Genomic DNA, 27,106 nt, shown 5'->3' on the forward strand with positions numbered 1-27,106 from the left:
TAGACTCCAACTCCCATTACTGGATGTCCTCTGGGGGCACACAGTGAAGGAAAGGAGCCTGTAACTTTTCGATATTAGCATAAGAAAGGACGTCACTGAGAAGTATTATCTTCTGTTTGAAGAATGGGTGGGTAGGAATTGCCTTGTATACACTCCTGAAATTAGTGCTAAGCAACAGAAGCACTTGGATAAACTTTTAGGCATCTGTACAAAATCACCTATTTTCCCACCCCACCCTTATCTGATGAATACCTGCTTTCTTAATCAGTGCATTCTGTTTTTTTGATCAGTATACGTTCCCATGTCAACATTGCTGGAAATGCTTAGACCCAGAACAGTCAGGGAGATAAATCATCACCCAGAATTGTTTAGACTTGGAAACCTCTAGTGCGGTTTGTTATTCAACATTTAATTTTAATTCAGTTTTGAGTTCTTTAAAAAAAATGTATAGTGGCCTTCCTGTGCTTGTAGGCTACAAAGTTACAAAACTATTCTAATATGAGCCGCTAGCTGAAAACCAGTGGTTTGAAAACATACATTCCAAATAATGGGTAAGAAATTTGGGCAATGGGCAGCTATAAAAGTAAGTGCTTTAATCAAATGCTGCTGGTGGAGTTTGTTTTTTATTGTTGTTTGTTATGGAGTGCTACACGAATCCCAGCGACCAGTTAGGTCCCACAGAGTGGGCCTTCTCCAGGTCCTGTCAGCTAAACAATGTTGTTTGGCGGGACCCAGTGGAAGAGCCTTCTCTGTGGCGGCCCCAGCCCTTTGGAACCAACTCCCTCCAGAGATTAGAATTGCCCCCACCCTCCTTGCCTTTCGTAAGCTTCTTAAAACCCACCTCTGCCGTCAGGCATGGGGGAACTGAGATATTCTTTCCCCTAGGCCTTACAATTTACGCATGGTATGTTTGTATGTATGTTTGGTTTTATAATAAGGGGGTTTTTTTAGTTGTTTAGTATTGGATTGTTACATGCTGTTTTTTGTCACTGTTGTTAGCCGCCCCGAGTCTGCGGAGAGGGGCGGCATACAAATCCAATAAATAAATAAATAAATAAAATAAATAGCCGCCCAGAGTTCTTTGGGAGTTGGGCGGCATATAAGTCCAAATAAATAATAAATAAATAATAGCAAGAGTGAAAGCATGTCTGGAGTGCAACAAACCCTTCTAAAGCATAATCTTGGGTGTGTTTGTTTGAAACTATGGCAACCTGTTTTGAGGTATTAAAGTGTGTGTGTGTGGTTGAGAATGACTTTCAATTATCATAGTGGGCTTTTATTTTCCGGCTCAAATGTGTATAAAATCACACTCTTTGACTGGTAAAGGTTATATTTTTTTCCCCTTCACTACATTTCTCTTGTCCCAGCCTCTCTCTTTTTTTTTTCTGAGCCATTCATTTTTCTAATCATCATATGGTTTCATAAGCATTTTTTAGCTCTTAAGCTTGTTTTCAAGCAAAAAGTAAACTTTTGAAATTAAAAACCAGAGTTTAAATTGATCCCCCACATAGGGATGAGAATCTGACTCCCATTGTCCCCAGCATTATATCCAGTGAAGGGCTACCAACATTTTTACTACCACACTGTGGGCGTGGCTTATGCAGGACGCCCTGCATTTTCTTTCAACATCTTTCAGTGCAAATTGGGTCCCCTGGGGTGGGTCTCCATTTTCACTTTCCCCCTGCATTCTCCTCCCCCATACACACACCCTGGGCAGTAGCCCACCCCTGGTTATATCCCACTGACTGACTGCATGTCTGCCCATCTCCCTCATAAAGGGACTTGTAGTGCTGTACAATAGAATATTAAAACATAAAAACAAAAGTTAAAATTTAAAAAAGAGGCAAGGATGATTCAAAACAGTGTTAAAAATTAATTAAAAGGAAAAGGGAGGACTTTCAGGGCACCAACCAAACAACCCCATGCTACATGCTTCTGTGTGAACTGCAAGCGAGGCCTCACCATCATGTCTTTATACCTTTCTGAAAGGCCAGTAAAGGGGAGCCACACAGAGCAAGGACAAAGGCAGAGAAAGCATTCTTCCTGGACACTGCCAATCAAAATTCTTTAACTGACAGGGTCCGCAATACATTTTCCCTGCCCTACCAAGTGGGATGGGACACTGTAATGGCACAAAGACAGTTCTGTAGATCAGTGTTTCCCAACCTTGGCAACTTGAAGACATTTGGACTTCAACTCCCAGAATTCCCCAGCCAGAGAATGCTGGCTGGGGAATTCTGGGAGTTGAAGTCCAAATATCTTCAAGTTGCCAAGTTTGGGAAACACTGCTGTAGATAACTGGCCTTGTGTTTGATGAACTCGACTTAATGAACTCAGTCTGTATAGTCTGAAGGACAGGAGGGAAAGAGGGGACATGATCGAAACATTTAAATATGTTAAAGGGTTAAATAAGGTTCGGGAGGGAAATGCTTTTAATAGGAAAGTGAACACAAGAACAAAGGGAGCACAATCTGAGGTTAGTTGGGGGAAATATCAGAAGCAATGTGAGAAAATATTATTTTACTGAAAGAGTAGTAGATCCTTGGAAAAAACTTCCAGCAGACGTGGTTGGTAAATCCACAATAACTGAATTTAAACATGCCTGGGATAAACATATATCCATCCTAAGATAAAATACAGCAAATAGTATAAGGGCAGACTAGATGGGCCATGAGGTCTTTTTCTGCCGTCAATCTTCTATGTTTCTATGAATTCTCTTTCAGATTACTTGAAAGACGAGTTGGACAACTATGTGAAGCAATTGCAGGTAGTCAGAGTTGTCCGGCAGTTGGAGAGAAAGGGCTTAATAACTGCCCGGTTGCTTGGTGCCAGTGTTGCCAAGGGAGATGTCCTCACTTTCTTGGATGCTCATTGTAAGTAATAAATCACTTTGTTGATAAAGTTTGGGTTTTTTCCACCTTGACACGCAGTGCCAGTTCATCGATATGTATGCGTTTAATTCAGTGTCTCACAACATGTCTTAGAGTTGCCAAAGTTGAGAAATACTCCATCAATTGCTTGTTCTGCATCTTGGGATGAGTTGCAATCTTTATCCACTAATGAGCAGGCCATTCATTGAATGGATATGGCAGACTTTTTAATTGATTATGGTTCCGATTGTTGTGTCAAACACGATAACTTTAGTGAAGTCAAACAAGTGGATGGCGCTTGAACAACCTAAATAGCAGACTGTACTAAGAATGCTATTTTGTTCAAGGTGTTAAAGCACTAAAGCTGCATCCAACATGCTCAGATGTAGGTTGGATGCATCATTTATTTATTTTATTTATTTATTCATTTGTCCAATACACAATAGACATGAAGTAATAAATATAAAGATAATATGTAAAAATAGAGGAGAAGATATATGAAAGGAAGAAAATATATATGATATATGAGATAAAGGAAAGACAATTGGACAGGGGACGAAAGGCACACTAGTGCACTTATGTACGCCCCTTACTGACCTCTTAGGAACCTGGAGAGGTCAATCGTGGATAGTCTAAGGAAGAAATGTTGGGGGTTAGGGGATCATCATTCAATATTTAATTGAAATATGGAGTCGGACACCTATGCATTCAATGCATTATTCATTTAATGTACATGCAACTGTCTCTGTCCTGGAGGCATGTTCTGATTCTCTTGCATAGAGTATGTGGTATTTTTTTAAAACAACAACAACGCTTAGATAGGTTTGATTCCCTGAATGTTCAGTCTATTTACTTCAGCCTTTTGTCTCTCCATTTTTAGATCTCAAACAATCATTTTCCCTCCATAGTTACATTTTTGTCCATTTTGTCCAATTTTGCAAATTACTTAATGGCTCAGTTTCTTTGGAAGATAAACTCAAGAGTCTGAAGGATATTGACAGACTTTAGCATTGAGCCCTATCCAATAAGATGCAGCTCAGTGCTGAAAAAGTAAGGTCCCATACTTAGGCAGGAAAAGCCCAGGTGCACAGGTACAGGGCAGGCAGCACCTAGCTCAACAGTGTAGTGCCTGTGAGAGGGATCTTGATGTCCTGGTGGACTGCTGCTTATGTATGAAGCAGCAGTGGGCTACAGCTGGCAAAAAAAAATAAAAACCAACCAAGTCCTTGGCTGCATCAACAGAGGGATAGCATCAAGATCACAAGATTATTAGATTTGTATTGTACATTGTTTCTATCACCGCCCCGAGTCTACGGAGAGGGGCGGTATACAAATTTAATAAATTAATAAATAAATAAATAGATAGATAGATAAATAAATCGATAAATAAATAAGGAAGGAAAGAAAGAAAGAAAGAAGTGATAGCACCACTCTATACTGCACTAGTGAGGCCACATTTTAAATACTACACCCAGTTTTGGTTACCACCATTCAAAAAGGGTGCAGAGGCCCTGGGGAAGAGTGCAGAGAAGAGCAAGAAAGATGTTAATGGGTATGGAGGCTAAATCATATAGTTGACAGCTAAGAAAACTAAGTATGTTTGGCCTAATTAGGAAAAGGCTTAGGGGAGGCCTGATAGTAGTCTTCCAATAGTAGAAGTGCTGTCATCACCAAGAGGGCATCAGTTTATTCTCCAAAGCATCCGAGGGCAGGAGAAGTAGTAACGGATGGAAGTTCATCAGAGGAAGAGCCAACCTGGGAATAAGGAGGAATTTCCAGACAGAACAATTAATCAATGGAACAGCTTGCTTCCTGGAGCTATTGGTGCTCTATCGCTGGGGGTTTTCAAGGAAAGATTGAACAGCTATTTCTCCAGGATAGTATAAGGACTCTTGCTTTGGAAAGGGGCAGAATAGGGATAGAATGGTCCCTTCCAGTCCTCTGATTCTATCATTCTATGTATTGAGATTGACATCTGGACACATTAATGCAAGTTTTCTTGACACCAATATGAAAGCTTTGTTGTTATCTTTTTCTGGAAAGTCTAACACCTATGGCCCAGGTAACTCCCAAACTGTCTATCATCCAAATACTAGGCAGATTTGATCCTGGATGTATTCTGAGGCCAGAAGAGATCAGGTGTCCTCATCTTGCAAATGTTAAGGAAATAAATGTTTACGTTTTTAAAAGAAAATTGGGGGTCCATATGACTTTCCATGGGTAAGAAAGTGAGTACCAGTTCCTGAGCATCAGGTTTATCTCTGAAAAACCTTGAAAGGTAGAAGTGATCGCAGCAACTGTTAGGTACAAAGAAAGAACGTGAAACAGGAGTTTAGTTCAAAGCACTTCAAGTTTATTACATGCTACTTAGACACAAGAATCTGATCTACTAGCAGTTAAGGTAAATTGGTGCTAGATAAAAATAAATGGAATTCAAGGGGGGATGGACTTAGGTGTCTTGTGGGAGCATAGGGACTCCAAACTGATGACACATTTGACTCTGCCCTTGGACTCAGCCTGGTCATCTCCTACACCAGTGATGGTGAACCTATGGCACGGATACCCAGGTGACATGCAGAGCCATATCTGCTGGCACCTGATCTGTTGCCCTAGCTCAGCTCCAACATTCATGTGTGTGCAGGCCAGCTGATTTTTGGCTCACACAGAGGCTCTGACAGGGTTTTGTTTTGGCTTTCAGAGAACCCCCGTGGGGGGAGGGGGGATGGAGGTAGGTGTTTTACCCTCTCCCGGCTCCAATGAAGCCTTTGGAACCTGGGGAGGGCAAAATATGAGCCTACTGGGCCCATCAGAAGTTGGGAAACAGGCCGTTTCTGGCCTCAAGAGGGCCTCCGGGGTGGGTGAAGCTGTTTTTGCCCTCTCCAGGTAATGAATTATGGGTGTGGGCACTCACGCATGCACAATTACATGCACGCTCTTTCGGCACCCGAGGCAAAAAAGGTTCGCCATCAATGTCCTTCACCACCAACGTTTGGAAATAGGGATTTACATTATTTTTGCGGAGATGGTGTATCAGTTCCTGATTGATTTTTCCTCAGGTGAATGTTTCCATGGATGGTTAGAACCTCTCCTGTCGCGCATTGCTGAAGAGCCCACAGCTGTGGTCAGTCCAGATATCACCACCATTGACCTGAACACCTTTGAATTTTCCAAGCCCATTCAATATGGGAAGCAGCACAGTCGGGGAAACTTTGATTGGAGCCTTACTTTTGGCTGGGAGGCTATCCCTCAACACGAGAAGCAGAGAAGAAAAGATGAGACCTACCCAATCAAGTAGGTTCAAGCTGAAAGTTTGATACCATTGTTAACATGTCTGGGGAAGTGATGGGTGGCAAGAGATTGCCTTAAAAGAACACTTTCCCAAAGCATAGGTTTTAGTTTTGGAAATCCTGAAATCTATAAATGAAATGATATCTGAAAGCCAAATGCTACTCACACACCATCACAAAATCTCCAGAACCGAATAGCCTTCAAAATTAAAACTTGGCAATTCTTGGCTTCTAGGTGCTCGCTAAGAAGATTTTTCAAAATGACCATCAGATCATTAGTTATTTCTTATATTATTATTAACACACTAAAATATTTATTAACATGCTGAAGACTTAGACGTTTTACTCCCCCTCCCCACATGAAAAGAACTTTGATCCTACTGCCAGTTGCCTTATATTAACATGCTCTGATGCTAGTGAGTTATACATTCTACATAAATTTTCAAGCTTTACATGCCAACGTATCCAGCCTGATCACATAGTGTTGTAGCGAAGCACGGATATTCAGCTAATAGTCAGCTTTATACAAATTCCTTCTCTTTACTCTTTACTATTTATTCATGAAATAAAAATCACAGCATTTCTATTTTTAACAGAAATTGGGAGCGTGGGGTTTTGCCTGGACTAAAGTAGCTGGATTGCTTCAAGATTATCTTGGATCTCTTAGTCCAATCTTCTATAAACTGGGTGGCATCCAGATGGGTGGGCTTCAATTCCTAAAATTCTCACACCATGTTAACTGGAATTATTTCAAGCCTGAACATCTGGAGAGCCCTCAGGTTGAAAAAGGCATCAGTGCCATTGGCTCTGACAGGGGAGATGGACAGTAAACAAATTAAATAAATAAATAAATAAATAAAATAAAATAAAATAAAATTAAAATAAAATAAAATAAAATAAAATAAAACAAAACAAAACAAAATAAAATAAAATAAAATAAAATAAAATAAATATTCCAAAAGACGGAGATGCTGAGGCACATTCCTGCAGAGATAGCCAAGAAAGTGCATCTAGATCAGGGGTGGGCAAAATTGGCTCTTCTATGGCACGTGTACTTCAACTCCCAGAATTCCTGAGCTAGCGTGATTGGTTCAGGAATTCTTGGAATTGTAGTCCATAAGTCATAGAAGAGCCCCTGAACTAGACGATTTGGCATATCATGTTAAAGTAGGTTTCATGTATGGAACCTACCAGAAGCAAATATCTGAAGGTTTACACTGAGATGTTCTTATCATCTTCAAATCAAAACGGAAGGGGTTGCTTTCTCTCTGTTGTGCCAAGTTCATTAGCTTAACTACAGTATTATCTTTCCCAACCTTTAGAGTACTGATACGAGGAAACCATTATAGGCCTGAAGCCCTTAGGTTTAACCTCCATTGTCAGATCATGCTGATGTTAATACTTCACAAAACATGGATATGATACCGTAGATTACAGTGACAGCTTGTACTTTACAGGTATTGTATTTACTGCTCCCATTTAAAAACCAGAAAGGGCCTCCCTTGGCATCCCATGAGCCTAGCCTAATTAAGCAGAATAATCATTTCTCTTCTCCAGTTGAAAACAGAGAACAATGCCACAGGCAAGAATGAACCATTAGGCTACCTCTCAAAAGGCAGATAAGGAATATCAAAGAACTAAACTTTTTCAAACTTTTACCACCCGTGCCTTGCACTTCTAAGGATTAGTTAAAGCCTTTGATGTGGCTGAAAAAAAGAAATAATTCATGAAACCACAAATTAAACCACTTCTTCATGTTTCATACTTCACAGTAATCCATGGCTCCAATAAATACACTAATAACAAATAGTTATTTACTGCACTAAAAAACCCAACAACAACATGGCTTACTCCTTGTTCTTTGCACATCGCACTAAACTGCAAAGAAAACATGTACAGTGTTCCCTCGATTTTCGCGGGTTCGAACTTCGCGAAAAGTCTATACCACAGTTTTTTTAAAATATTAATTAAAAAATACTTTGCGGTTTTTTCCCCTATACCACGGTTTTTCCCGCCCGATGACATCATATATCGTCACCAAACTTTCATCCACCTTTAATAAATATTTTTTTAAATAAACTTTAATAAAGAAACATGGTGAGTAATAATCTAAATGGTTGCTAAGGGAATGGGAAATTGCAATTCAGGGGTTTAAAGTGTTAAGGGAAGGCTTGTGATACTGTTCATAGGCAAAAATAGTGTATTTACTTCCGCATCTCTACTTCGCAAAAATTCAACTTTCGCAGGCGATCTCGGAACGCATCCCCCGCGAAAATCGAGGGAACACTGTACTTTGTGCAATGTATGAAGCCAGCTAGGAAACCTTAATGAACAATCCAGAGAGTCATCAGGCAACATTTTCCCATATTAGAGCTCCTGAAGACCAAACTTTTCCAAGCGCTTTTCTTGCTGATCTTTGATCTGTCATGGCTAAACTCTGCCTATAGAATCATTTGTTTAATGGTTTAAAGCTGTCAACGTGGGTTGGGGGATGGGATGCAGCCTCTTCCTTGAACTCTTGAGCGAAAGGAGGTCAGGGTGAGATTCATTCTTACAAATGAAAGAAGTTATTAAATCTCTTCAAGCTCCATTCAGGTCTTGCTATTTAGTTCTCAGTAAGAAGTCAACTGTTTCCTTTAAACCCCCCCCCCCTCTCTCTCTATCTTAAATTCATTCATTTTAATACCTTGTGAAGGCCTGCTTGCATTTCTAAATTCTGGCCATACGTTTAGTCTTAACAAAACGTAATGAAAGGGGTCCGCCGCTTGCATTGTAATAATAGATTTGGGTTGAACAGGAACAGGAAAGATGCATTTAGCTGAGTTCCATTTTAGCAACAGCACCATAGTTTAACACTGTCACTACAAGCACTGCCAAGTCCTGTCCCATTCCCCATGCCTCCCCCTCCCATTGTCTTTCTTGAAGCCCAGAGAAGGACTAATAATAATTATAATTTATTAGATTTGTATGCCATCCCTCTCCGAAGACTCAAGGCGGCTGAAACTAGAATCATCCATGTCTACTTGAAAATCCCTTGATATATGCCAAATGTAGGGTAACCCTGATGTAGCCAGAGCTCCCCCAAATTCAGATATGATGAAGAATTCAGATTAGTTTGAAAAGGAAATAGGTGCTTCTAGTGCCTTCGCATCATGGCTCTCTCTCTTAGGGGAAGGTAATGCAGTGCTGAAAAATCTTCCCACTCCTGAATTGTACTTTGACACAGAAGGACTATACCCATGATGGCAAACCTGTGGCATGTGTGCCACAGGTGGCACATGGAACCATATTGGAGGGCATGCAAGGGATTGTCCTATGTCAGCTCCAGCACACATACGCATGCTAGCCAGCTAATTTTTGGCCTTGGGGAAGGCCATTTTGCCCTCTAGAGGCTTCAGGGAAACTTCCCTTAAGCCCTGCAGTACAAAAAACAACACCACAGGCAAACAGAAAGTTTGGAAAAACTAACTTCCAGTTTGCCCATTGTGCTGTTTTTCACCCTCCAGGGCTTCAGGAAGCTTCCCTGAAGGCTCCAGAGTGCGAAAAACAGCACAACTGACAAACTGGAAGTCTCTTTCTCTGAACTTCAAGTTTGCCTGTTTTTTCACTGTCCCAGGCTTCAGTGAGGCCTGTGCGCATGTGCGGGGATGAGGGGGATTGTGGGCAGAGGCAGAGCGGTGTCACGGGAAAGGTTAAAGTCTGTTAGGACCTTAACTCCGGAGGTCGATGGATAGAAGCCTCAATCATTTTTTAAACAAGATATTTATTTTAAGAAAAAAAGAAATAAACAAATAAAAGACTGTCTCGAGGGACAGGAGAACATATGCATCTTACATCATGGAGGTTAGGAAGAAGAAGAAGGAAGAGAGGAAGTGAGTTGGCAGGATATTGCGACATAAGAGGGAGGATCCAATAAGACACACTAGTTAACTGTTTCATTACTAAATGTCTCTGAGGGGCTGTCAATATACAGCGTGACAAGCGGGGCTGCGCATGCATGGGGAGGAGGGAATGGGTGTGGGCACAAGCACACACATTCTTTCAGAGCGTGGACCAAAAAAGGTTTGCCATCACTGGACTATACTATATATACATGATAACTTTTCAAAAAGCAGAAGGCATATTATAAATCAGAGATCAGTGCAGAATAGAAAAAGTCAGTGGTTACAGGTAGTCCTCAACTTACAGCAATTTATTTTGTGACTGTTAGAACATACAACAGCACTGAAAAAAGTGACTTATTTTTCACACTTAATGACTGTTGCCGCATCTCCGTGGTCACATGATTTACGATTGGATGCTTGACCATTGACTCACATTTATGATGGTTGCAATGTCCCAGAGTCATGTAATCTCCTTTGGTGACCTTCTGACAAGTGCAAATAGACTTAACAACAGTGTTACTTAAGATCCGCAGTGATTCACATAACCAATGCGGCAAGGAAAGTCGTAAAATGGGGCAAAGCTCACTTAACAAATTTCCCACAACTACTGTATAAATTTTGGACTCAAATTGTGGTCATAAGTTGAGGACTACTTCTATTAGTCTCCTTAACTCATTGAGCTGATCAAATTCAATCTAGCCTTATTTCCAGGACTTTTTGAAGAAGAAGAAAAAGTCGCATGCCTGCTTTTGGTACAATTCCATGAACCCACCGAAGTTCCATCTGTCGAGTAATAGATCTTCTTCTGCTTTCTAGTGCCTGGAGAATATATCCATATTTGAGCAGCAGAAGCTATTTCAGAGCTTTGCTTTTGAATTTGGTTTACTTTAAATATTTTATGTGGAAACACTTATCTCTGCAATCGTACCAAGCATAGTTTGTTATTTTTCATTTTTCATTTGTAGAACAGCACGTATTCTCTTTGGATTTTCACATGCTTGTAAAAATCACTTTATGGAACTGATACTGGGGTCAAATACTTCAAAATCTAGGTGTACTCTGAAAGTGTTTTAGCATTCTCTCAAGGTAATATAAAAAAATATACAATTTTTGAAGCCTTGCTTAGAACCCTTATGATTATGTATATACTCCCAGCAATAGAGGTAGCCCTCAACCTCAATTGAGCCCAACATTTTTGTTGCTAAATGAGACAATTGTTAAGTGAATTTTGCCCCATGCTACTTTCTCTCTTGCCACAGCTGTTAAGCGAATCACTGCAGTTGTTAAATTAATGATACAATTGTTAAGTGAATCTGGCTTTTCCATTGACTTTGCTTGTCAGAAGTTTACAAAAATGGGACAATGCAACCATTATAAATATGAATTAGTTTTCAAGCATCTGAATTTTGACCATGTGATCATGGGGATGCTGCAATGGTCATAAGTGTGAAAACAATGTCATAAATCCCTTTTTTCAGTGTGGTCACTAAATGAATTGTTGTTAGTTGAGGACTACTTGTACAAGCAATCCTCAACTAAACCACCCAGCCACCACAACTCCCTTGTGTTCTGAGTTTGCTTGGCAGAAAAACTTTTGTGTACACTTCCAGACTGAGAAAAGTAAATGAAAGTGCCAGCATGTTGATGCAGCAGAGGAGGGAATTTGCAGAGATGGAACAAAATTGATTAGAAAAATAAGCCATCTAAATCTAAAACAAGACCTTGAATTAGACCAAGAAGCAAACTGCAGTTCTACACCAGCTGCCATTTCCAAGGGCAGCTCCATGTAGAGCACATTGTAATAGTCCAATCTGGAAGTGACTGGGGCATGAGTGACTGTGAGCCAATATGACAGAAAGACGTACATTTTCCTTGGAGTATACATTATTATGACATTCTGGTACATGTTGTGGTTCGCTCTGGCCCAGCTCCTGCCCCAAGGACTGTGGATGTGGGGGAGACATCCACATGCTGCAGGCCTGTTTTGCCCCTGGTGGAATCTGCTGATGAAGGCTCCTCTGACCAAGAAGACATCAGTGACAGGGAGGAGGAGAGTGTGGCAGACAGCTCAGAAGGAGATCAATTATCTAGCTCCTCCTTGGATTCAGAACAAGAGTTAATGATACAGCCACGCATACGGAGAGCGATGCATAGGCAGCAACAACTGAGAGATTATTATGAAAGAAAATGAGGCCACCTGTGGTTGGGTGGGGCTGTGGTAATTAGTGAGGCTGCTATAAATAGCAGCCTGTGGGTTTGGCCATTGTGGAGGATTATCTGATCGTTGTGTTTCATGACTGCTTTACTGACTTCGACCTTTGTGTGCTGATTTTTCCCCGCTTTGAAACTAAACCAGAGCAAAGGGTGTTTCACTTTGTGAAAGAAGAAGGACTGTGAATTGCCTCACAGCAGCAAGCTAAGTATCACAGAACTGATAAGGGACTTGTACAAATTACCAGTTTGTTTGGAGACCAGTGCTCTTTGCTATACCAAAAGAGGGCTTGGTTTAAGTGAATTTTCCTGATAAAGAACATTGTTGTTTCTGAAATTTGTACCTGTGAATTTTTGGGAGAAGTCTACCAGAAAGCCCGACAGAACAGGTACATATAATAAGATGGATGATATGGAATAGTCATTCTTAGTGATCTCACTAATCTTTAATTTGCCATTGGAATTGGCAGAGATGTATTTTAGAGTGGTGGGGTGGCCTAGAGGTGGAGCTCTTGACTCACAATCAGAAGGCTGTGAGTTCGATCCTAGGTAGCCTAGATAGCAGCAAGTATTTTTCTCTTTGGGGACAATGTCAGCTGCGAACTCTGCATTGGCAACAGGTATGGGCATTGGACCAGTAAACCCTCAGCTCCATTCAGTTGCCCCTCCCCTCTAACTTCACCCTGATGCACATGAGTACAAGGTCATTAAAAGACAATTTTCTTTTGGCACAGATGTATTTTGTTCCTAAGCATTTGTCAATGCAACTGATGCTTAAATACTCCTGGCCACAATCTAGCACTGAACTCTGTGCGTACGATTCCAGTAGGCTTAACGATGACTAAATCAGAGTGAGACTGTGGGTTCTTAGAATTTTCCTCCCTGTTCACTTCAAAGAACCATCTTTAGAGAGGAAGGAAGGAAGGAAGGGAAGGAAGGAAATTTATTTTTTAAACAAAAATAATGGCTAAGTGGATGCTCCATTTTTTTAGGTGTTAATCTTATCTTTGAATAGGAAAATTCCTCTTGTCTGGAGTTCTGATAGTCTGTGAAGTAGCAATATCATTCTTGTTTTGCTCTAGTTATGAGTGAACTGGTTCAAGACTTTTCCAGCCTGATTGATGAATTAAACTGTTTCCATCATACAGTACAGTGGTCTCTCTACTTAAGAACACCTCTACTTAAGAACTTTTCTAGATAAGAGTTGGGTGTTCAAGACGTTTTTTGCCTCTTAAGAACCATTTTCTACTTCAGAACCCGAGTCTAGGAAAATTTCCTAGGAAATTTGAGAGTGACACGAAGGACCAGCCAGTTTCCTGCCATTCCCCCTTTAATCCCGGCCATCTCAGGCTTTTCTGGGCTGCCAGAGGAGCCTTTTGGTGGCGCCTAAGGAGGCTTTGGCAGTCCAGAGCAAACGAAGCATTTTCCTTTCTCTGTGTGCTTGGAGAGGGAATAAACCTCTGCCAGCACCCAGAGAAAAGAAACACTTCCTTGGCTCTAGACAACCCTTCTTCCTCCTCCTCCTCCCACCCAAATTCTAAGCTTTTATTTATTTCCTAATAGGTTTGCACACATTATTTGCTTTTACATTGATTCCTATGGGAAAAATTGCTTCTACCTACAAACCTTTCTACTTAGGAACCTGGTCACAGAATGAATTAAGTTCTTAAGTAGAGGTACCACAGTATTTACTATGTTGAGTTTTTATCTAATCAGTTCATGAAGTGCTTTATTATGGCTCTGTGGGATTTCAGTATTTTGTAAGACATAGGAGTGCATGTAAAAGGCATACTGTACTGCTGCTGAGTTTTTACTTAATAATGAATGTGCATGTTTGAACCAGGATTGAATTTTGAAATGTGTAGAAGAAACCAACTGTTTATGCAGCAACTCTCTCCGAGTTTTATGTTGGAAATGTTTTCTCAGTCTGTCTCAATATCAATGACACAAATATTACTGCCACACAGTTAAAAGATATATCTGCAAAGTATCTCAGCCCCTCTTACAAAGGAAATTTAAGAGGTTTACCTCTGCCTTGTAAGATGCTATAAATTTCTAATGGAAAATACCCACCTCCTTTCAATTTTAGAATCTCTTATAGCTAATTAGATTAGGATTTTCTTTAAAAAGTTTACAGTATTAATAGCTTTCTAAGACTGCTTCTGCACTCTCCCCCGTACCATAACATCAGAAAAGAAAAAAAATTTGGAGTGATTTATCTCCCAAGTGTCATTGATTATAGTACAAAGTTTGTAATAAACTGCCTGTGAGACCCTGTACTTCCTTGAGAGACAATGACAGGAGCTTTCCCCCCCTGCTGCATCAAAGCTGGATAATAAGGGCCATGACATGAAAGAACTAAGGTTTATTCCTCCCTCTTTCAAACTCTGCCAGCCCCTTGTCTCTCTTGGCAGTGGACAACTGAAAAGTCATTAAGGTAACCAGCCTCTCTCCACTTCTTAAAGCTTGAAATGACCTTTGAAATTCATGGTGCTGGCCACTTGATACCGGCTTGGCCCTCCTCCCTTCCAAGAGGGAGACAAAATCCTGTTCCTTTGGCCTCAAGTACAGCTCCTCTTTGTGCAGAGGTCAAACAGGAGGCTGTTCTGTCTCAATGAAAGAGGCACAGAGATTCCTTTTTGTTATTTCTTAGGAAGGAAGAAAGAAAGAGAGTGAGAGAGAGAGATTGGCCACTTGGCTTTTCATCAGCTCCTAATCTCCTCTATTTGCAATAGAGGGCTGGTTTCAGAGAAAAGTTTGCTGAAGCTGGTTTCTGGTGCCAGTCTCAGCTTTTCTTTTCCTTAAAACAAGTGAGCATGCAAGCAAGGACAAAGAGTTCTGGGGTAACTAGAGTCTTCAGAGAGGGGTGCCATACAAATCTAATTATTATTATTATTATTATTATTATTAATAATAATAATAATAATGTAGTGCAACTGGTTGCATACAAATCTAAATAATAATAATAATAATAATAATAATAATAATAATAATAATAATAATAATAATAATAATAATAATGTAGTGCAACTGGTTAAAAAAAAACTTTACCCCCAAATATTCTTTATTTGTGCCCAACCTTTGCATCAATGGTAAAAGTAAAGGTTCCCCTAGCACAGTGATGGTGAACCCATTTTTTGCTCAGGTGCCAAAAGGGCATGCATGAGTGTGATAGCAAGCGTGTGTATGCTCACACCATAATGCAAATGCCCTCTACACTGCATGCATGCACACACATACACACACCGCTGGCCCCTCTGCATGCATGCAGGCCCCACTGAAGCCTCTGAACTTCCGGTAGTCCTGTTGGGCCATTTTTCACCCTCCCCAGGAGGCTTTCCTGAAGCGTGGGGAGGGCGCAGAATGGCCCAATTGGCCTACCGTAAGTTCCTTTCCAAACTTCCGGTAGGCCCGTTGGGTCGTTTTTTCCCTATCAACAGGCTCCAGAGCTTTTCCTCAAGCATGGAGGGGGTAAAAACGGGCTCCCCCACCCTCTGGAAGGCCAAAAAGCAGCATTGGAGCTGACATAGGGAAATGCCTCATGTGCCCTCAGCTATGGCTCCGCGTGCCACCTGTGGTACACGTGCCATAGGTTTGACATCACAGCCCTAGCACATATGTGCTTAGTCATTCTGGACTCTAGGGGGCGGTGCTCATCTCCGTTTCAAAGCCGAAGAGCCAGCGCTGTCCGAAGACCTCTACATTTATTTTATTTTATTTATTTGTTTGTTTGTTTATTTATTTATTTATTTTGTCCAATACACAATAATACACAGTGAAGGTTATAGAGGATATAGTAGAGAAGAAATACGAGATATAGGAGAGACTATAGGACAGGGGACGGAAAGCACTATAATGCGCTTATGTACGCCCCTTACTGACTCTTAGGAATCTGGAGAGGTCAACCGTGGATAGTCTAAGGGTAAAATGTTGGGGGTTAGGGGATGATACTACAGAGTCCGGTAATGTGTTCCACGCTTCAACAACCCGATTATTAAAGTCATATTTTTTACAGTCAAGTTTGGAGCGGTTAATGTTAAGCTTGAATCTGTTGTGTGCTCTTGTGTTGTTGTGGTTGAAGCTGAAGTAGTCTTCGACAGGCAGGACATTGCAACATATGATCTTGTGGGCAATACTTAGATCATGTTTAAGGCGTCGTAGTTCTAAGCTTTCAATACTCAGGATTGTAAGTCTAGTTTCGTAGGGTGTTCTGTTTCGAGTGGAGGAATGAAGGACTCTTCTGGTGAAGTATCTTTGGACATTTTCAAGGGTGTTAATGTCTGAGATACGATATGGGTTCCAAACAGATGAGCTGTATTCGAGGATAGGTCATGTGGCCAGCAGGACTAAAAGCCGAAGGCACACGGAAAACTGTTACCTTCCCACCAAGGTGGTCTCTATTTTTCTACTTGCTTTTTTTAACGTGCTTTCGAACTGCTAGGTTGATAGAAGCTGGGTCAAGTAACAGCAGCTCACCCCGTTATGTGGCACTAGGGATTCAAACCGCTGAACTGCCAACCTTTCTATCAAGAAGCTCAGTGTCTTACCCAAGGATAAATAAAGGCGCAGTCTGCCTCTGAAGAGCCATCCTTGAAGCTCTTATGGAATGCGATCTATCCCAAACACTGCAGTTATTTTTTGTTTTGAGATGCAGTTAATCAAGAACATGACTCCAATTATCAGGTTTGAGTCTCACCACCACCCCCCTCAATCTCATCTGATTCTGGAATTAGCAGCCGCCCTCTTGTCAGCAAGTGTTTGAACTACCAGGCAAAATGTATCAGACAAAAAGTGGTAGGAAGGATGAGGGGAGAACATCTTTGTGTCAACACGTACAATGCCCGTGCACAGTCATTCATATTGACTTCACTGCATTTGTTTAGATTTTATACATACAGCTCTGCTTTTTGATCAATACAGCGATCTATAGTAAGTAAAAATTGGTCTACAAGCATCAATTTGGTTTGGATTTTTTGTTTTTTAAACAAATTGTAGATGATACTGCTGTATAAAAACTTTTCAGAGAACGGGAGTGAAAGTGTTGCCTCACTTTGTCCCACCATCCCAGTGCACATAATTAGTTTGTTCCTTTAAGTGAAGCATTACCATTCAGATACTTGTGATTTGTGATTCTTGACTTTTTTTGATAACTGGATCAGGAAATTGTGGGTACTCTTTGGGGAGTGTGTGTGCTAATTTAATGATTTTATTTTGTTTCATAAAATTTTATTTTTATGCTTCCTTTTATTTCAAATATGCTTTCCATATAATTTAGAAAACTATGATTTTTAGGATATTTGGTAGGGAACTAGAAAATTATTATTATTTATTAGATTTGTATGCCGCCCCTCTCCGCAGACTTGGGGCGGCTCACAACAACAATAAAACAATGTACAACAAATCTAATAATTTAAGAATCACTAAAAAACCCTTATTAAAAAGCAAACATACACACAAACATACCATGCATAAACTGTATAGGCCCGGGGGAGATGTCTCAATTCCCCCATGCCTGATGGCAGAAATGGGTTTTAAGGAGTTTACGAAAGGCAAGGAGGGTGGGGGCAGTTCTAATCTCCGGGGGGAGCTGGTTCCACAGGGTTGGGGCCGCCACAGAGAAGGCTCTTCCCCTGGGTCCCGCCAAACAACATTGTTTAGTCGACGGGACCCGGAGAAGGCCAACTCTGTGGGACCTAACCGGTCACTGGGATTCGTGCGGCAGAAGGCGGTCCCGGAGATATTCTGGTCCGATGCCATGAAGGGCTTTATAGGTCATAACCAATAATTTGAATTGTGACCGGAAACTGATCGGCAACCAATGTAGACTACAGAGTGTAACATGGGCATAGCTAGGGAAGCCCATGATTGCTCTCGCAGCTGCATTCTGCACAATCTGAAGTTTCTGAACATTCTTCAGAGGTAGCCCCATGTAGAGAGCATTACAGTAATCGAACATCGAGGACATGAGTGACTGTGAGTAGTGATAGGGCCAACAGATAGGGGCGCAACTGGTGCACCAGGCAAACCTGGTCAAATGCCCCCCCTCGCCACAGCTGAAAGATGGTTCTCTAATGTGAGCTGTGGATCGAGGAGGACGCCCAAGTTGCGGACCCTCTCTGAGGGGGTCAATAATTCCCCCCCAGGGTTATGGACGGACAGATGGAATTGTCCTTGGGAGGCAAAACCCACAGCCACTCCGTCTTATCAGGGTTGAGTTTGAGTCTGTTGACACCCATCCAGACCCCAACAGCCTCCAGGCACCAGCACATCACTTCCACTGCATGGAAATACATGGTTCAGTTTTATGGACAATCAGTGGAAAAATATTAACATGTAAAACATTTACGTATTTTGAATGTTCAGATATTCCTCACATCTTTTGCCATTTTTTTTTTTAAACTTGAAACTTGTAGTAAAAGCCTGAGATCACTTCTCAAAGGCTGCCTCAGTACAAGGGTGTTTGAAAGTTGCCTTTGATATAGTGCAGAAAAACCCTTGCCTTCCAATTTATGTGATCTGCTTTGATCAAGGATTTGAGAACCTTCTCCGGAAGTCATTGCCAATATCTCCCAGCATCCTTCTGCATTGCCTGTGCTATGTGGAGACACTAGAAATTCAACAATATCCAACGTGCCATGCAATACCTTTCCCTATTTTAGCTGTTGTAACCTGGTTTGAGCTTTCCTTGATATTTCACTCGGAAATGTTAGAGGGAATGAAGACTTCAGTTCAGAGAGAAGAGTCCTGTTTTCCATAATTCATTTTCTCAATATTCCTCTGCTTCCTTTGCAGGACTCCTACATTTGCCGGTGGTCTCTTTGCCATTTCCAAGTCCTATTTTGAACATATTGGCTCCTATGATGATCAGATGGAAATCTGGGGAGGGGAAAACGTAGAGATGTCTTTTCGGGTAAGAAGGAAAGAGACAAAATATTCTTTGCAATTAGAGCTATGTTTAGATATCATTTGTGGGGGGGTTTCTTTTTTTTTTTACCAGTTCTCTGTCTTTAGAGAGGAAATGGGAAGTAATAGATTATCAATGCCTGATGTCATTCATGGTGAAATTTTTTATTTATTTATTTATCCCGTCAACCAAACAATGTCGCTTGGTGGGACCCAGAGGAAGAGCCTTCTCTGTGGTGGCCCCGACCCTCTGGAACCAACTCCCTCCAGAGATTAGAATTGCCCCCACCCTCCTTGCCTTTCGTAAGCTGCTTAAAACCCACCTCTACCGCCAGGCATGGGGGAACTGAGATACACTTTCCCCCTAGGCCTTTACAATTTTATGCATGGTATGTCTGTATGTATGATTGGTTTTTATATAATGGGTTTTTAACTGTTTTTAGTATTGGATTTTGTTATATACTGTTTTACTGCTGTTGTTAGCCGCCCCGAGTCTGCGGAGAGGGGCGGCATACAAATCCAATAAATGAATAAATAAATAAATAGAATTTTTTTTGGCTCCACATGTCAAATATTTGGAAAATACCTAACCTGACTCTGCAGGCATGTCACCCCCTGAACAAAAGATAAAGAATTCTTTCCATGTTCAGATATTTTTTGAAAAAAATGCATTCCCATCTTGAGTGGTGCTATGTATCGTATAACACATACATTATTTATTACAATGTCAAATAATTGCAAAAATGAAATATGACTAAATCTCATTTTCAGAAAGTTTGGAGACTGCGGGAAAGGACACCCTGTTCTTACTAGTGTGTCGCCCAAAATATCATAACATGTCATATTTGAACACATATGTTTGCCATCACTGCCTAATAATGCTGGTTCAGAATTTGGGGCTTAGATTTGTCAGTATAATAATCATAATAATCATAATAATCATAATAATTTATTAGATTTGTATGCCTCCCCTCCTCTCCGAAGACTCGGGGCGGCTCACAACAATAATCAAGACAATATAACATTGCAACAAATCTAATATTAAAAGAGAACAATATATATTACTTTCCCCGTGAGAGAATTAGGTGGCATATAGCTTGAAAAACATGAAAATTTCAAAGTGAAAATCTATATGATAATTAAAAGACCAATATCCAGCACCACATAATATGTGGATTGCTTCTAAGAAGTTTGTATTGAATTTTATTATTTTTACCCCCTAACTTGTTTTAGAGTAAAGATTCCGGTAAAGACTTATCGATCATATTTTTTTTCCTGTCTAGTTTGTCCTAGCAATAGTCTTGTGGGGGTACATGATGCTCAGTGATGCCTTGCTATAAATTACTCAGTGCATTTTCTTGGTAGCCTTAAATCCAAATTTACACTGAAGCCCACCACTGCTTCTTTTACTGTAGGCTTTATTCCTTGAAGTGCATAATCTTTAGATGAGGGGTCCCCAACCACCAGACCATAGCCCACTACCTGGCTGCAGCCTGTTCAAAACCAGGTGACACACGTGATGGGCAAGCATGCATGAAGCTCCACTCGCACAAGCGGTGGGTCCTTGCTCTCACACATGAAACTCCACTCATGTAAGCGGACTGCAAATGAAGATTTGTGTGCAAGTGAAAGACATGTTTGCTCACATGCAAAGCTCCATTCACATGAGCAGGGGGCACTCACATGCAAAGGATTCATATTCGAGCTATGTGCGAATGGATCTGTGCGAGCATGCACCTACCAATCACACACGCCTCCTCTCTTGCCAGCTCACACCACCACGGTGGAAAGGTTGCAAATCACCACTTTAAGTGGACCTACAAAGTTATCGTGACATTTCTTCACTTAAGGGTTATTTTATTTCTGCTCCGTTACGTTTTAGATTGTATTTATAACCCAATGCTTAAAAATGTGAATGTAAAGTAATGGCAGTATCATGTAACCTCATAGTGGATGGAATTTTTCACAACAAAAGTCAGGATATATAAACCTGGATTGATTGCGTAGATCCGATGCACATTGTCCTAGCTCTGTGCTTTCAAAATGGAATGGAGTCTTGTGATAGTAGTAGCAATCGTAGCAGAAGAAAGTAATAATAAAGAAAGCAATTAAAAGAAAGTAAAGGGGAGAAAATAGTAGTAAGAAAGGAAGAAAGTTGTAAAAACAAAGTAAAGAAAGTAGAAGTAGTAAACAAAGTAGTAAAATTTAAGAAATTCTATGGAAACCAAGCCAGACATAGTTTGGAAGCTGACTAACTACTTCTTTGTATTCAGATTCTCAGTTCCGACTGTCCATCCGGGAATAAAACTTTCATTTGCTGTCCAATCCAGGGACAATGATTACAGTGCAGGTGCATAGATGCCACAGCATTGGTTCTTAAACTGTTTGGCCCAATTACCCCTTTTCCTGCTTTCAAATCACTACCCCCGCAAAAAACAGAACTCACATCCTGCTGTTTTACACAGGCATCTTGACAGCAGCAGCCCCAAATTGGATCGTTGGCTTAGAAGCAAGCAATTAGAAATGGTTCTATTACCCCCAGGACATTCCACAATTTCTCCCAGTTTAAGGCATCAATTGATTCTGAAGATACAATGAATTATAATTTGTTTCATTAAGTATGCGTACCAAATTTGATCATAACATGTGCCTCAATTGCATTTAAAAAAAATGCTTAGTATTGTTGGAAAATTATACAAGAATCTGAGAAAAATGCAAGCAAATTTTATTTTACAGTTGATATTGTGAAGAAGAAATGATCTCAGGATCTACAGAAGGTTTTTTTAAATATATATTTGCAGTGCAGATGTTTAAGTAGATGCTTTGTTGGTAACTTTGCACATAAAGATTTTTTTAAATGTTAAAAGTGAGATTTTAAATGCTGTGTAAAGTGCCACCATGTGGCCAAAAAAGAATATGAGAAACACAAATACAGTACAGTACTTCTGTTTTTAAAGTGAGGTTAAGAACTTCTAGTCTGAATTGCAATTTCCTGTAACTACCTAAAACAAATTAAGTTTTTCTGCCTTCAATAGCTATCTTTAAAATAGGACAATTGTTTCAGATTAAATGAAAATACAGAAGCCTTTTCTTTTGCTTTTGTCTAACTAAAGTCGAGCATAATGTTAAATTTAAGATCACCTTCCATCCAGGTTAATGCATGGCTTTATGTACTGTATGCTTTCTAATTTGCTTTTGCTCTGATGACATTTTGTTACCTAGCATTAAAAATATTAATAATTAATAATAAGACAAATCCAACCCTAGAAGTGGACATGTTTTGCAAGACCAAGAATGGAGAGAACTGGCGAGAACCAGAGTCCTTAAGCATGAATGTAATCTCAAGGCACTAACATGTACTTGCCTCCCAAGCCTTGCTTGTGGCCTTGTTCAAAATTGCCACCAAGTTGTTTGAATGGAATGGAATGGAAATAGAATAGAAATAGAACATAATTTTTTTATTGGCTGTGTGATTGGACACATAAGGAATTAGTCTTGGTACACATGCTCTCAGTGTACATAAAAGAAAAGATAGGTTCATCAAGAATCATAAGATACAACACTTAATGATAGTCCAGGAACAAAAAAGCAGTCAAATCATATTAGGAACCAGTCAGTATAAATTGTAAGGATACAAGCAACAAAGTTACAGTCATGCAGTCATAAGTGGGAGGAGATGGGTGATAGAGAAGACTAATTTTATTTATTTATTTATTTATTTAATTTATTAGATTTGTATGCCGCCCCTCTCCGTAGACTCGGGGCGGCTCACAACAGCAATAGAACAATTCATAACAAATCTAATAATTTAAAAACATTTTTAAAACCCCATTATTAATCAGAAATATATACAAACATACCATACATAAATTGTATAGGCCCAGGGGAGATATCTCAATTCCCCCATGCCTGGCGGCAAAGGTGGGTTTTAAGGGGTTTACAGAGGGTGGGGGCAGTTCTAATCTCCGGGGGGAGCTGGTTCCAGAGAGTCGGGGCCGCCACAGAGAAGGGTCTTCCCCTGGGATCCGCCAAACGACATTGTTTAGTCGACAGGACCCGGAGAAGGCCAACTCTGGGACCTAATTGGTCGCTGGGATTCGTGCATAATAGTAATAGTAATGCAGTAATAGTAATAGTAATGCAGCCTTAGTGAATAGTTTGACAGTGTTGAGGGAATTATTTGTTTAGCAGAGTGTATGGCATTTGGGGGGGAAACTGTTCTTGTGTCTCATTGTTTTGGTGTGCAGTGCTCTATAGCATCATTTGGGGGTAGGAGTTGAAACAGTTTAAATCCAGGATGCGAGGGGTCCATAAATATTTTCACCGCCCTCTTTTTGACTCATGCAGTATACAGGTCCTCAATGAAAGGCAGGTTGGCAGCAATTGTTTTTTCTGCAGTTCTGATTATCCTCTGAAGTCTGTGTCGGTCTTGTTGGGTTGCAGAACCAAACCAGTCAGTTAGAGAGCTGCAGTTGATAGACTCAGTGATTCCTCTGTAGGGCTGTGTCAGCAGCTCCTTGGGCAGTTTGAGTCAGGCGTGAAATTATTAATGTGTCAGGTGGAATTATTTATTACACTTTTAGCATATGTCTTAATTAATACATGTATTACTGATTAAATTACATAAAGTTAGATTTTTGTCCTGGTCCACAGGGGCTAAGAATGGGTCCCAGATGGAAAATATTACATGTTTTGTTTATCAACATAGTATTACCCATTTTTTTTTATCCAATCCAGTTGCAGGTTGAGTAAATCTTTAACTAAAGCCATCTTTCTGAGATGAAGATTCTTTGGAGAGAGGTCTATTCTGGGTTGAACTAGTCCCAGGTTTTGGTCAGAGGAAACTGGGGTATTGGACCACTGTCTTTTAAAAGCAGGGGGGGGGGGACTGGTATCAAACTTGAAAGATATAGATAGATATTGCCTCCATCCTCCTAAGAAGATGCTCTTTTGTGGTGGCACGGTGGATAGAATGCAGCATTGCAACCTAACTCTGCCCACTGCCAGGAGTTCGATCCTGATCAGCTCAATGTTGACCCAGTCTTCCAATCTTGCAAGGTGGGTAAAATGAGGACCCAGATTGTTGGGGGCAATAGGCTGACTCTGTAAACTGCTTAGAGAGGGCTGTAAAGTGCTATGAAGCAGTATAGTGCTATTGCTAGTTGATGGCTGCTTCTGTCCTAAAGAGGCCTGATTTTAGGCAGCTGGAATCTGATCGTGATTCATGTTTTAAAGAGAAAAGATTTCACATTTTATGTCCTTTACCTGACTCCGACTGTATGACTTTGTAGTTTCCTGTTGTAGTTTGAATGGTATTTCATGCCCTCTGCCTTGCATCCTCAGGTTTGGCAGTGTGGAGGCCAGCTGGAGATTATTCCCTGCTCCGTAGTTGGCCATGTGTTCCGTTCCAAGAGCCCCCACACCTTCCCCAAAGGGACCCAAGTCATTTCTAGGAATCAGGTGCGCTTGGCAGAGGTCTGGATGGATGACTATAAGGAAATCTTCTACCGAAGGAACCAGCAGGCCTCCCAGATGGCCAGAGAGGTATGAAATACTTTCCTTGAGAATTACAGTGGTACAGTACTTCTACTTACAAACTTAATTTGTTCTGTGACTAGATTGTTAAGTAGAAAAGTTTGTAATGAGAAGAAATTTCTTCCATAGGAATCAATGTAAAAGCAAATAATGCGTGCAATTGGGGAAACCACAGGGAGGGTGGAGGCCCTGTTTCCTCCCAGGAGATTCCTAAAGAGGCCCCATGGAGGCTTCTCCCTGCCTTTTCCGGCCCGGTTTCCTCCCAGGAGATTCCTAGAGAGGCCCCACAGAGGCTTCTCCCTGCCTTTTCCAGTTAGTTTCAGAGGCTCAGGTTTGTAAGTGGAAAATGGTTCTTGAGAAGAGGCAAAAAAAATCTTGAACACCCGGTTCTTATCTAGAAAAGTTTGTAAGTAGAGGCGTTCTTAGTAGAGGTACTACTGTTTTTCCCTTAATGTACAAAATCTATAGGTCTTGTCTTTACATTCTAAATATTTGATTTAATGGATTCTGTTTCCGCTAAATAAAGGCAGGATTCTCCAGCATAGTTGCTGAGAACCTTACCAAAGGAAGAGAAATGTTAGAGCATTTTCCAATCATTATTTCAAGGATTTGGACAGCCTGAAGTGGCCTCATTTCTATAATTGGAGTGACTGGCAAGAGATTTGATACAAAAGCAGATCCATTGATAGGTTATAAAATGGAGCTGTGGCTTTATCCTAAAAAAAACCTCCAGGATCTATTGAAGGAGAGAAATTTGGAAGATCTCAGGGTTGGAATGTCCCATATCTGAAAGTAACCCTAAAAATCAAAATTCTAGCTGGAACCGTCTCAAATAAAATAATAAAGAGGGTGAAGACCTGTAGTTATTATAGTAAACAAACTGGAAATGGTTCTTTTGTCTGTTTTATGTGATTCTTTTTAAACATTGCACGTCTTATGGCTTCGTTAGAAAACCTATGGAGACCTTAGTGAGCGCCTGCAGCTGAAGGAGCAATTACACTGCAAAAATTTCACTTGGTACCTACAAACGGTTTATCCTGAAATCTTCATTCCAGACCTCACTCCGGCTTTCTATGGAGCGGTAAGTGAAAATGCAACTTGTCGGGATAATCTATAGAAATAACAGAGCAATATCAAGCACACGGAAGTCAAAACAAACATTGGAAGTGAATAATAAATGTAGGGAGACATTTTAGCATCTTTGTCATCCAAGGGGAGGGGGGAGAGAGGAGAATAGCCCGGGGTGCTGGGTATTTCAGATGGAAAGAAATATGTCTTCATTGGATTATCAACTACAGTAGAACCCCGACTTACGAGACTAATTGGTTCCGGAAGGAGGCTCGTAAGTCGGAACGCTCGTATGACAAAACATTGTTTCCCATAGGAAACAATGTAAAGTCAATTAATCCGTGCAACAACAAAAAAAAACGCTGCCGCCGAACGCGGAAGTTAGCGTTCGGCTTCAGGAGACAGCTGCGAAGCGGCGCGGGTGTTTTAAAACGTCGCAGCCGGCCTGGGGGGTTCGGGGGCTTCCCCCCGAGCCCCCCAGGCCGGCTGCCACGTTTTAAAACACGTGCGCCGCTTCGCAGCTGTCTCCTGAAGCCGAACGCTAACTTCCGCATTCGGCTTCAGGAGACAGCTGCGAAGCGGCGCGGGTGTTTTAAAACGTGGCAGCTTCCCCCCGAGCTTCCCCCCGGCAGCTTCCCCCCGAGCCCCCCAGGCCGGCTGCCACGTTTTAAAACACGCGCGCCGCTTCGCAGCTGTCTCCTGAAGCCGAACGCTAACCCCCCAGGCCGGCTGCCACGTTTTAAAACACCCGCGCCGCTTCGCAGCTGTCTCCTGAAGCCAAACGCGGAAGTTAGCGTTCGGCTTCAGGAGACAGCTGCGAAGCGGCGCGGGTGTTTTAAAACGTGGCAGACGGCCTGGGGGGTTAGCATTCGGCTTCAGGAGACAGCTGCGAAGCGGCGCGCGTGTTTTAAAACGTGGCAGCCGGCCTGGGGGGTTCGGGGGCTTCCCCCCGAGCCCCCCCAGGCCGGCTGCCACGTTTTAACACACGCGCGCCGCTTCGCAGCTGTCTCCTGAAGCCGAACGCGGAAGTTTTAAAACGTGGCAGCCGGCCTGGGGGGTTCGGGGGCTTCCCCCCGAGCCCCCCCAGGCCGGCTGCCATGTTTTAACACACGCGCGCCGCTTCGCAGCTGTCTCCTGAAGCCGAACGCTAACTTCCGCGTTTGGCTTCAGGAGACAGCTGCGAAGCGGCGCGGGTGTTTTAAAACGTCGCAGCCGGCCTGGGGGGTTCGGGGGCTTCCCCCCGAGCCCCCCAGGCCGGCTGCCACGTTTTAAAACACGCGCGCCGCTTCGCAGCTGTCTCCTGAAGCCGAACGCTAACCCCCCAGGCCGGCTGCCACGTTTTAAAACA

The 27,106-nt window shown here is 41.5% G+C and overlaps 1 protein-coding gene across 2 annotated transcripts in view; it reads left to right on the forward strand.

Annotated features, from left to right (window-relative positions):
- GALNT6 (polypeptide N-acetylgalactosaminyltransferase 6) overlaps positions 1 to 27,106 on the forward strand; it is a 98,366-nt gene that overhangs the window by 55,387 nt on the left and 15,873 nt on the right. For both annotated transcript variants that reach the window (XM_070740721.1, XM_070740720.1), the window contains exons 4-8: positions 2,724 to 2,873; positions 5,927 to 6,161; positions 19,045 to 19,162; positions 24,499 to 24,699; positions 25,640 to 25,771. In XM_070740721.1, coding sequence (XP_070596822.1) covers positions 2,724 to 2,873; positions 5,927 to 6,161; positions 19,045 to 19,162; positions 24,499 to 24,699; positions 25,640 to 25,771 — 836 coding nt within the window. The remainder of the gene's footprint in view (positions 1 to 2,723; positions 2,874 to 5,926; positions 6,162 to 19,044; positions 19,163 to 24,498; positions 24,700 to 25,639; positions 25,772 to 27,106) is intronic.

Source organism: Erythrolamprus reginae, chromosome 2, assembly GCF_031021105.1.
Source record: "Erythrolamprus reginae isolate rEryReg1 chromosome 2, rEryReg1.hap1, whole genome shotgun sequence".
Classification (NCBI taxonomy): Eukaryota; Metazoa; Chordata; class Lepidosauria; order Squamata; family Dipsadidae; genus Erythrolamprus; species Erythrolamprus reginae.